The sequence below is a fragment of the Takifugu flavidus genome, chromosome 13 (genome assembly GCF_003711565.1).
Source record: "Takifugu flavidus isolate HTHZ2018 chromosome 13, ASM371156v2, whole genome shotgun sequence".
Lineage (NCBI taxonomy): Eukaryota > Metazoa > Chordata > Actinopteri > Tetraodontiformes > Tetraodontidae > Takifugu > Takifugu flavidus.
Window position 1 is genome coordinate 7948673 of NC_079532.1, and position 12510 is coordinate 7961182.

Genomic DNA, 12510 nt, shown 5'->3' on the forward strand with positions numbered 1-12510 from the left:
CTCGTGTTCCATTAAGACAACACACTTTGGCTTTTTAACAGTTTTTTTTTATTTTCATCATGTAAATTTTCCCTGAAATGAAAACAGATGTAAAATGATTTGCGTACAGTAGAATTTTACATTCGTCTGAAAATGCTGCCCCCTGGTGGCCAGAGGCGACTCACGCCCCACCCTGATCCAGTCAGACCTGACTGATCTAAAACAACCCGTTACTGCCCGTCTGGCTTCAGATAGTAAATCCCAAATATAGTTCTCACACCTGATACAGACATTTTCTTTTATTCGATTGTTGGTAATTTACAAGCAACAGAAAAATTAAATACCATAAGATTTTGATGAGGCAAACATTTAGGTACAAGGTTTGTGTGTCCAGAGATTTCCCGCTGTGGTCAAGACCTGAAACAGAGGCCAAAAACATCCCTCAGCATCCCAGATGATTGCCTGGAACACAAACACAGGCTGGAATAGACATTTTAATACCTTCTCTTCTACAGCTTGTCAATGCCGAGCTCCTCGGGAGTGGAGATGCCCAGCTCGTCTAACGTGGGCCTCAGCTCCTGGATCACGTACGGGTAGATCTCCTTATGAGGCCCTGCTTTGTCCTGAGGACAGAAACGGCACATTTAAAAAAATAAAAAACGGAACGGCTGGCGACGGCCAAATCACCAGCTCATTTCTCACCTTCACGGCTTCCAAAATACGGATGGCGCTGGCCAGATCGTTTAGCCTCCGGCAGGCTCGCAGCGCCGCCTCGAGGATCTTTGGCTCGGGGACCAGATCATAACCGATCAGTGTGTTCATCCCTGCAAGAGAGGGCGGTCAGTTTAAGGGGGGGCGGGGTATAGAGAGGTGGATCTCCAAACCCTGAAACATTTAGAAGACAGTAAATTCTGCAGGAGAAACATTTATCCAAAAGAAATGTGGGTGAGAAGGCTTGTATGCATGGTTCAACCAACCAGGGGGGGAGTTGCAAATAGTCCTAATATCCAGTTGTTAATGATTTCTGGGTTGCACACGCACCCCCGAGGTGGGAGCCCTTTCTGGTTTAGCATGTGAACCAACCAGCACCAATCTTCCTGCACACTCTACCGTCAACATCAGAGCAAGGCCAACACCGATCCACACCATTCTAAGCCATGGTAAGCTCTACCTGGAATGTGGCATTGCATGTAAAACTGCAGCATAATTATCAGATCAAATGTATAAAAAAAGATGTTTTCCATTCAATGAGCAGAGCGGGGAAACTGTGGATAGCTTTAATCTATTAATAAACCTTTTTTCAGCTCCCAAGCATCAATGTCTGGTTTGTTGAAGTAGGTGACCCAGCGGGCGTCAAACTCCTCATCCGTTTCTTGCTTCCCATGTGAGTAACTTCTTGAGGCCAGAAGAGCTGCACAGAGAAGACAGTGTTTCAGTCAGACAGATCAGCTGACAAAATGAAACCGAAAGCAGAGAGCAGTGCAGAAAGGTGAATATTCAAGGGTTTCAGGTGCGAAGAGGACAACAGTGTCTCCACTCGGAAGGCTCCTGACATGGCCGACCGTCTGCACGTAAAAGCCTGATAATCAACTGACGGAGAAAAATAAGTTGAATCGTCAAACATCTATAACTGGGTGGTCGCCTATATATACTAACTCACTCCGACCCCTCCCCTTACATAACCCCAAGCGAATGTGTTCGTTTTAGGTTCATGTCTAATAATGTGGACAAAAAAAGTGTGTAAAAACCATTATTTAGCTCTTGTATTGGAGGGGGGGAGGGCAACGTACACTTCTTCCTCTAACCCGGTTGACACATTAGCATCTAGCATCACAGCGGGGCCCACACTTAGCTCACCGTGCGGGTCACCGCAAGGACACACGTTGATATAAGTGATAGGACTCACAAAGACAATATGGATAACAGGATTCCAGAAAGCAAGTCTACCAAGTGCAGCTAATACAAAAGACACCGTGGGGAAAATAATAAACCATAGTTATACCGGCAAAGCTAGCTTAAGCTAGCTAGCTTAGCCGCAATGTCCAAGCGTGATGATTTTTCGCTATAACTTCCTGATGACGTTTATGGTAAAAGGCTACCTATGATAACATTCACGATGGCCGGCTCATGAAATACCTCGGCTTCCAGGCTGTGTGCGGGTTAAACTCCGGACACCGGAGACTGAGAGTCGGACGGCGGCTCTAAACATGATGGAGGACAGCCAGCAAGACACGAACCGGACAGATTTTCATCAAGGAACTCGCTTCGCTTCCCGGTCTCGAGAGCCCGTGGCAGCGCTGCGCATGCGCAGAACCCGCGGTCAGCGTGTCGGTACTGCGCATGCGCAAAACCAAGCGGGTTATTTATGAGTTTAGTCTGTGACTTTGACCCGGAAAGTGCAAGTTTTGAGAAGCTTTATACACCATTTTATTACCCGGTGGAAATATGCAATGACGATACGTTTATGATAAAATGGCTAATGCTTTTTTTGCTATATCGTGAGACATTTTTGTGATATGGATGTTCAACAGTTTAACTACATACTGCAAATGCTGCATAAATAGATCTAAATCTGAGTTTGACTCATTCATGCTGGTGTCATAAATCTATAGACACATAAAATACAACGTCATTCATTTATCTTGCATAAATGTAAAAACAAAAGTAAATTGTAAGACCAAGTTTTGTTCATTTTCCGATATTTATCCGCTATGTGGAGAACATGCACTCCAATAATCCGGGCAAGCTTTTTTGGCAGTGAATTTTGCAGGGGGACCCAGAGCTGGCTGGAGGAGCATTCTGAGACCTCTCTCTCCATCTTCAGCAGGAACTCTCAGGGTTTGTGGCGGTTGATATCCAGGCTCCTGGGCATCCAGCGGGTCTTTAGAAAGCAGGATCCAAATAGCAGGAACTGTCTTCTTTACGGATAGTCCCGGCACCCCCTGTTGTGTCCTCTCCCAGATTTCCGTCACAGTTTTGTAGTGGAGCTTGGAGACCTGGTGAAGCCCTCCTATGCGGCGTTTCATGAGCTCCACACAGGTGATGGTCTTGGTGACTCCTCCACCGGATCCACTAAAAACCACCTGTCTCTGAGAGGCTTTATTGGCATCTTCTGCTTCCATGCGAGCTGTAGCGAATCGCAGCAGATTGTGAATCTTGCTTCCTTCTTTCACCCGCATGTGCAAGATCTCTTCAGCCAGTCCAGGGATCGGACAGGGACCGCTCTCCTCTGAACGGCTGATAAGCTTAAAGTTGCTCTGGCCAAGATTTAAAGGCCAAAATAATGAGGGGAAAGATGCCGATCGTGCTTCCATCCCTGTGTTACTTGGATCACCTTAACTCTTCAGGACTCATCTGCAAACTGTGGTTTCTTTTGAAGCTGCTTTGGAGTCCACTGAGGAAAAGATTATTGTCCTTTTAAGACAAATTTATCATGAGCTTCTTTCCTCCCACTGTCCTTAAGTTTTGGCTTCAGAGCACTGAGATGACAGCAGCATGAAGAGGGCATTTCTTCCTCTAATCCCTTCCAAGGAAAGGAATGTTGTCCTTGTTCTAACAAGCAATGAGTCCAGCTGATGCCAACGAACACATATGAGGCTCAGAGAGAGAGACATGACGACTGGGACATTATGCTCTTAAAGGCGCACGCAGCATTTAATGGAACTGTGAGGTTTTAGCTTGTAGGGACGTTTTTCTCTATTTTTTTTTTAACTTCAGGAGCACAGAAGCTTATTTATGTGAGTGTGTGCATGGGTGAATTGGTTCTTGGTTTACACATTTACACACTGTGCGCCAAACGCGCGGAAAACGCCAGTATAATAGTCAGATGTGCGGTTGTAGGACCTACGCTGTCCACAAGATGGCGCTACACACCAATCCAGGATCACAGGAAGCCGCGATCATGAGAACTCATAATGGATTAGTTCAGTTTGTTTCTGCAACAAATGAGCTGCGGTTGTGGCGCTGTAAGAACCGCAGGATCTCCCTACTTTGTGCACTTTAAAACACGGCACTTAAACCTGCGCTTTGTTTTCTTTGAAGGGAAGAAACCCACACTCTCTACTCATCACATAAACCACTGCAGAGCTGGTTTACAGAACATTAACACCAGTGCAACTCAGACTGGCATTAATGTAAACCAAACGCGCTGTCCATTTGGAAGGCCAAGAGCTTTTGGCTTTTACAAATCCACTAACTTTAGCAGTTCCAGTGTAATTTTCTCTGTCAAATGAGATCTTTTTTCCTCCGTTATTTCCAGACAGGTCAGCTAAGTTTAATGTCATTTGTATATGTTAATAATTCCCTAAAGAGAATCCTCCTTGAATTGGTTTGCTCAATTTTCACATCTTGCGTGTGATGCTACTAACAAATATTTCCACTGAGACGGGCTTGGTATTTATTAAAATTCACAGGAAGCTGGCATAAGCCCAGAGTCAACAGCGAGCAGCTGATTAGCACCACCGTGCTAACAAAGGTTGGCTTCCCATGTGAAAGTGTGCACGTGTGTCACCATGGGTTTTTAGTGAACAAGTTTGATGTGTGGAAGCACGTGTAAGTTATTGTGTGGCAGGAAGCACACAAGGTGTGAGCAGTTATGTGCACGCACGCAGGTGCACAAACACATCATAAACGAATGGGAATTAAATCCAAGTCTATTTAACGGCCTCTACAGAGACCGATGATGCCGAATGGCCCCAGGCCTTAGTGACTTTGACTGACCCACTTTGTGCTGATGCTTTAAGCTTTTAGTAAACATTGGCAGGCTGTGTGGACATTATGAATGGAGCGATTCCTCCACAGACATCTGAAAATGCGGCTCCTAAAGGTGATCTGTGGGCATTTGTTTCCATCTACTTAATATACTGACTTCCCAGTAGGCAAATACAGAAAACATGGGGAAAGGATACATTTTACAGGAAGGTGGCACAGAGGAGCTAACATGTTGAGTTAGCTACGAGAGGCTACTACTTTCTAGATTTCCTATTGGCTGCAGCTCAACAACACGCCATGTCGGTCACATAACGCAGCCTTCAGCTGCGTAAATAAAGCCTCTGTACACCGGCAGGCTTCAAACTGCTGCATTTATTTCCACCCAGTGCGAGATGCTCTTGCGCACCCTATTTTTACCTCCATTATCCTTCCTTTCTCCTGTCTATTCTCTCTCTGAAGTCCCTCTTTCTGAATGACAGCACGCCCCCCTCCCACTCCCCTCCAGCTGCTGTTTTTGAGAATGTGCACATGAGCGCTGAAACATCCAATGACCTCACTGTTGGCTCAGCTGTGCTCCCTACCAGCCCCCTCCCTCCCCAAAGCCAAAAGATGAGGATAATGGCGACGGTGCTGAAGATGGCTGTGGTGAGAGAGATGTGGGGGGGGGGGGGGTGCGGGATGCAGCGTTTATAAACCACCGCTGCCAGAGGCATCCAGAAACATCCGGTCCCCTCTGCAGACAGTGCATGTGCACACACCAATGACCTGATGTACCCGCCGCATCAGGATTATAGCACTTAATGTGCACAGCAACAGCCCCCACATTGCTGCACTGCTGATCTGAGAGTGAGAGAAATAAGAGGAGGGAAAGATGAATGAAAATGGAGGAGGAATAAGGGGGGTGCCAAGAGAGGTAAGATATGTAATGTATCACACGGAGAGAGCTGAGAGGATCCCGGAGACGGAGCGATGCGGAGGGGCAGACGAGATTAAGAATGGTTGCTCATTCATTCATAATTTCCTGTTCATTCAGATAACCTCTCAAGCCGGCGGACGGCCGTGATCCCCCCACTCTTACGTAAGCGGGAGAGGGAGCGAGCGGGGATGAAAGATTGAGAGGGGGGGAGGGAGGCACGACGGGAGATGAGGTCAGGTGAAGGAGGGTGGCGACCGGCGAGGAGAGGATGAAGAAGAAGCAAGGTGATGATGATGGTGGTAATTGGTGACGTCACAGCGGTTCCAGAACTGCAGGGTGGTGCACCGAGCACCGACGATGTCATAGTGACGGTGGCCCCGCAACTGAAGCTCGGGGCCTTTTAACCGGCGGAGGGGCACATGTTTTTACCCCCGTGTGACGTTTCAACCCTGCTAACGCTAGCATAATGATGCAGCTATACGGTGAGACATAAACATGTGGCTGGAGTGAGGACAGGAGTCTGGATCATACTGCAGTCCTCTGCTTTTGGGGATATCACAGAGGAGGATCCTTGAAACATCATCTTCAGGTCAGAGGGGTAATTTGACCCCGTTAAACAGCTGTTTATGCATAAAACACATGTCTGTACCAGTGACTTTTCCAAGAGACCGGTGTGGAGCATCCATCCACTCATCATCCAGGAACTCCAGCCAGATAAGGACGGGCATTTTCAGGCTCTCCGCAGCATCTTCCAGATGTTATCGCATCTGTCACGCGTCCGCGGTGTGAACCTCATCTGTGAGGAGAAAAGCTGCCATTTCTACAGCAAACCCGATCGGCCCGCCGTGCCGGGCGCCGCGCCACCCACGTGGAGGCTATTCCTGACGGTCTGTGCAGGAACATGCACACGAGTGGCCAGCTGGAGGTCACATTTTGTGGCACTGGTGATGCTCTTCCTGTTCGTCCTTGGTCATGTGACGGTGCTATAGTGGAGGAGCTGCAGTTCCTGACAAGGCTTCATGGTGAGGCCTCTGGACAGGTAAAGAGAAGGGCACGATCCATCGTCACCACCTGAACACCGCTCCTTACAAGGTTTTTTTCCACTTACGCCATCAGATAAAACTGATCTTGATAGTTGACGGCGGTTTTATTGAACTGAGTCTCTATTGAGGGTCGGAGTACAAACTGTATCAGTCAATGTCTGCAAAAGGAATGACTTAAACCAGTATTCCAACCATAAAAACACATCTTTAGTAAACCAAAGGCCAAAAAGGTGATTCATAAGTCAACATCCTATCCAACGGTAGCACACTGTGCAAGTGGAAAATGAGACATGTGTGTTCATGCTACACCCCTGACTCACAGAGAAGGCTCCTACCATCAGAATAGAAAAACATCAGATTTCATGTCAGTGCCCGTGACATTAAAAAGATGTGGAGCGGGAAAGCTGCTAAAGAATGGGAAGCCAGAGAATGAAAGAGACGGAGCAAGTGAATCACGTCCCGATGACTAACGTCTTGCATAACCCAATCTGAGAATCCTTCCTTGCTTGTCAGAGAGTGCCCACTAAACTGTTCTGCAAGCCTCCCACGGCTCTTTTTAACACCCCATCTTGCAGATACACGATCGGAACTTCCTCCCCCCGCAGGTACGGACGGCCGGGTCTGGAGTCAGACCGGCAGGTGATGTTGAAAGCACTGACGTGGTCATGGAGTCGTGACCCTCGGTGTCATCGGGAAGGAGACGGCGTGGAAAAACTCAAACCACACCAGGAAGCGAATTAAAATGGAAAAAGCTTTGATCAAGACATTAACGACCGGTCTTTATTTCACCACTTTGTGCAGCGAGAAGCTTTATTAGAATTTATAAATCATTGCTATCGTGTTTGATCTGAACCTTCGAGCATCAGTGGAGTGGCTCCACTGTTCTTCAGGGAAGCCAATACCTCAGGTTGCTATCTGCCACTCGGTTCATTGAGTTCCTTCCCCGTCGTGCATGGATGGGGTGTAAAGTGTTTAGTAATGGGTCATCACAAGGAAACACATGAATGGTTATAACTGTAGTACAATTTTAATAAAATGGTGTTTAAGAAGTAAGCTGCATCCACTTCCAATGTACCGTAGCCGTGTTGCCCGGAGGCTCAGCGGATATGAGGATATGATATATAGTTCAGGACAGAGATCCCTTTCAGGGTTTGTTGTGCACTTTTCTGAGGGAGAAAACCCATAATTATCACTTTCTGCCTGTTTTTTTTAGTTCATTTGTTTATTCATGAGGGGGAAAAAGGTGAGACTTTTGTGTTGAGGAGCAATTCATGACATAGTCAGGAGTTAATAAGAGTTATGTCATGATAATTGTAGTATCTCGGGTTTCCCAGGCAACTGTTCTTATCTAGGATCAGCATGTACGCTGACACCATTGGATGTTTAGAATCAGGATGTTTTTGTTCTGCCTCCACGTTGAACATTTGAGACAGTCACTTAAGATGATGAAAAACAGATGATGGCAGAACAGATGAGAATTCCGTTTGAGAGGAAAACCGCTACAGCTCTCCAGCACCAATATCCATGGCGGATTCCATGTCACGTTCCCATTTCCACAAACAAGCCTCCGATCTGAGATTCCTGATAAGAAACAACCCTGAGCAGTAAAACCTGGGATGAAACTGCTGCGTCCTTCCTGGAAGTGCTCGTGAGAACCAAAGATGTCGCATCATTCCTTCCTCTGGATGTTGCTGAAGCTAAAATATTAACGAGATATTAATGAGAACGTTAGGAAAAACAAGCACAGCTGGACCAGCAGGCATCTGTAAGGTTCTGAGAGGTAAAGGGGCCGAAGCAGCTCATGCTGCAGGGTGAAGACGGTGCCGTCTCACATGCTGTTGCATTCTTGCCACTGGCGTTGGGGTAGTATAGAGAAGGTGCTGTCCTGAATCCCCCCCCCGCCTGCCCCCACATCCCTGATAGCACAAAAGACATCTATGCTCGTTGATGATGAGATCGTCGCCTACAGCACGTCTGCCTGTCCTCAGGGAAGATCTGTGACTTTCTGTACAGTCGGGGCGTCTTTTCACTATAAAAGCAGCTACATTTGCCCCCCCCCCCAACAACAACAAAAAGTGGTGGAGCCGAGCCAACAAAGATGTTACCCTGCAACAGACAATGATCCGGCTGCCTCATTCTCAGGCGGAACATTACGCACCCTTATCTTCTCCCTCTCTCTGACCTTTTTTTCTGACTCTGTCTTCATGCTTCTCGTTAACTCGTCATCATTTACGAACACATTGCGGTTGCCTTGGACGAGCACGTTGCTCGATTCTGGGTCAGGTTATAATAGTTGAATTACTGACCATCATAAAAAGAAAAGAGCTTCTCGGTGGGATATGATATATGATTCCAATTACACGTCACTTTTTCATGTGGTTCTGATGAACGCTTGGATCATGCGGACGAACAAACCAACAGAAGTAGAGTTTTCTCCGCTTTTCTTCAATAACTCACCAACAGTTCTGATTTCTAGAGTGACTGACTATCATTTTAAAAGCCAAGGCCTGTGCATGTGCATGTGCACTCGGTGTCACGTGGGAGTCCTCCATAATTCTGTGTGATTTCACCGACAGCCTAAAATCTGCTCATAAATATTCCATCTGCTGAGTCAGATGAAGCGAGACTATAGAGGAGGCATTTGTAATTACAGGTACTGTGATCCATCTACAGGTGACAGGAAGTTTGAGGAAAGAGGGATTATCTTTAAACTGCTCCTTACACACACACACACACACACACACACACACACACACACACACACACACACACACACACAACACACACACACACACACACTCACAAGAAAACACAATGAGATGATTAATTCTGATCAAGACTTATAAATCTGAATACTAACCAAATTAAAAACCAACCCTGCAGCGCTGGCTCGGCAGCCCGACTCTTCCCGAAGCACCGGGCCATTAAAAACTAAGACCCGTTCTTGTTTCTAAACGGTTGTTAGGGCAAAACCCTGCAGCCCTGACCTCACCGTGAGCCACGGAGGTGAATTATGTATGGCTACAGAGAAGTGACATCACAGAGGAGCGGACAACGGTGTTTGCAATGACAACACTTTTACAATAATTGTTGCTAACAGAAGCATATTATGTGTTATTTTTTTGTTTTCAGCAAATACCACACATGGTCTTCACTGTGACTCACAACGGACGTGAAAAACAACCTTTCAGCGTGGACTCAGAGCAGAGATGAACAGATAATCTGATAATGACGGTGGAATTACGAGGGAAGTGTCTCATCTGACATGTTGACAGGTGTGGTGCAATTTTTCCATTTTAAGGCTAATGTTTTCTCCTTTGCTTTTCTTTTTAATATAGTTTGAGTCATTGTTTTACTGCTTTCTAAAAACTCTCCCATCTACTCTGTAATTAGAGGAGACTACTGGATGGAATCTGTGATGAAGCCTTCACACCCTTGTGTGTGTGTGTGTCTTTGTGTTTCATTGTGGTTTATACCACTATTTAAGGTGTTTCAACTGGTCATTATAGTGTACAACAGCCTGTGTTGTTATGGTTTTAATAGGTGTGACGTGTCATCAGATACCACACTGGCGGCATCACAAACGCTGTTGGTTACAGCGTTCAGAAGCAGGAGGGGGTTCGGTTTGTCATCCTTTTGGTCCTCTGCTAATTTAAAAACATGGCTTATTTAAGGGTGTTCCAGAATTAAGCCCCCATTACTCGGCCCATTCGTGGACTTTTTGCAGCCCTATTGTGCCTTGATGAACATCAGCGAGGTACAATAGAGGATAAAAGCTGTTCCGTCCAAACCAGCAAGGCAGAAAAACAGGACGGGGTTGGGACGCGGTTATAATCCACAAGCACGACATTTTCAGGCAGCCCATCACCATTAGCATTTTAGATATCAAAGAAGTATAGAGAAAAGAAATAAATACAAAAAAAATGAAATATGTCGCTGTGGGAGATTCAAGGCCAGACACTTCTGTGGAGCTTCTGATTCATTAAATTAGAAACTTTTACACGTCGTAGCCACATGGTGGGTGACCACGTGGCTGTAATCTGCCTCTAACCTGCAGTATCGCCAGGGAATGTGGACCCCAGGAAGACTAATGGGGATCCTCACAACCCAAAACAAATGAAGCATTACTGGCAATGAGTCCAGGCAACAAGAACCATAATGTGAAGCTAGAGCTCTGAAGTGTTGCTTCTTAAATAAAAGAGAAACGAACCCAACATTTTGTCACATTTAAGAACACATTCTTTTCAGACGTGTAAGCGAGTTGTAGAGGATGTATCATAGCCTTGATCTGCAGCGGAGTTCAGTAAATCTGGGAACTCACGCCTCCTTTCACAGCATCAATATTTTAGCCCCTCACAAGCCTCTGCTTCCGCTCCGCAGTGATGCCATGTTGAGTCAGATGTTTGACTTCAGCGGGCTTAGATCATTTTTGCAAAGGGGCGGGAGAGGGGTTGAAATGGGCCAGCGAAGGCAGCTCGGTAAGATGCGTTGACAAGACAACGTTCCCTTCTTTCCCTTTTGTAACGGGAAAACTTCCGAGTGTTAGCGGGAGGAGCCTTTTCAGACGTAGTCGGCCGAGCAGCAAAGTCCTTCAGCTGATTTACAGCCGTCCTATTTTAAGGTCGCAGGAAGCTGGAGTTTAAAGTTACGGCCTTGAAAGTCGGTTTTCCACTGTCGAGTGGGGTGTTCGCCCCACCCCACCCCCGGGTGTCAGAAGGGAGCTGCTTTATGACCCTGTTGGCGACCAAATTTATGGGCTGCCATGATCCTCTGCCTGTGTGACGGCACCGGTGGAAGTTCAGAGTCTATGCATGAAATAGAAATAAATCTTGTTATAATTTAGCTATTTTCTTATTCTGACCTTTAGCCTGATGTGTGATTGACAGAAGCCACAAACCATCTTCAGAATATTGTGTTGTCGCCTCTATGTTGGCACAGGTGATTCCAGAGAGGTGAGGTGAGGTGACTAAAACCTTCCCTGCAGGATGAGTCGGTAATCTGCTGCTTATCAGGTGTGTGAGAAGGCTCTTCTTTACAATCCATGGTGACCTTTTGAACTTCCTGCTGGGATAAGGTCAAACTCCTGGGCATTGACAAGAATTTTTACTGCATGAAAAATCTGCCAGCCATTCCACAAGTGGTCCACTTCAAACGAGGACTGTAATCCTGTCAAAGGGCCGAGCATGCGACCCAGGACGTGGAGCTCATTTATGTTGCATCTGTTTTTGTCATTGATTCCTACGCTTCTGCCTCTTGCCCATTTTTCCTCCTGGTTTGAGCTTGCGGGTGACAGAGAGGACTGCTAAAGAGGGTGGATGTCAGTAGACTGCAGCTGAAACCCACCATCCTTCCTAGATGACTCATATCAAAAGCAGAAGCTGGGGCTGGGCTCTCAAATGCTGCAGCGTTGCCTCACTTCCTGTCTGAAGACTGAAACAGGAAGTCAGGGGTTGGGGATGATTGTCTCCAAACAATTTCAATGTGGTGTTCCAATCTCAATTTGAGTAGCGTCCTCTCTTCTCGCCCTCTACAGCGGAAGCGGAGGCGAGAAGCTGACAGGAAGTAGAGATGAGCAGTACTTATATAATCCAGGAGAGGGCTCCATCTGTTCCCGATGCACGATCAATACTTCCCTTCAGGCCTGCACCAACCTGATGGAAGACATCTCTCTCCTGTGCCTGCACGGCTCTGTGAATCAGTTGGGGGCCTCATATTCAGAAAGACGGGGAAAGTTTCATGACTGGAATCGTGCTACATCCCATCCAGGTGTTTTCTTCAGTTTCCTGCCACAGTCGCAGGACGACACATTAGGCTGATGAGAGTCTCCAAAGTGCTTGAGATGTGAATGTTGCGCCCGCCCTG

At 46.7% G+C, this 12510-nt stretch overlaps 2 protein-coding genes across 2 annotated transcripts; both read right to left on the reverse strand.

The window, feature by feature from the left end:
- Positions 1-25: 25 nt before the first annotated feature.
- On the reverse strand, positions 26-2279 carry LOC130535811 (cytochrome c oxidase subunit 5A, mitochondrial). The gene is made up of 5 exons (XM_057051106.1): positions 2116-2279; positions 1274-1390; positions 682-803; positions 481-602; positions 26-396 (listed from the first exon to the last, which is right to left on the reverse strand). The coding sequence occupies exons 1-4, from the start codon at positions 2186-2188 to the stop codon at positions 489-491; spliced, it is 426 nt and encodes a 141-aa protein (XP_056907086.1). The 5' UTR covers positions 2189-2279; the 3' UTR covers positions 26-396; positions 481-488.
- Positions 2280-2645: 366 nt separating this feature from the next.
- Positions 2646-3565, reverse strand: LOC130535810 (ribonuclease P protein subunit p25-like protein). The gene has a single exon (XM_057051104.1). It carries the CDS (start codon positions 3291-3293, stop codon positions 2682-2684), a length of 612 nt encoding a protein of 203 aa, XP_056907084.1. The 5' UTR covers positions 3294-3565; the 3' UTR covers positions 2646-2681.
- Positions 3566-12510: the final 8945 nt, after the last annotated feature.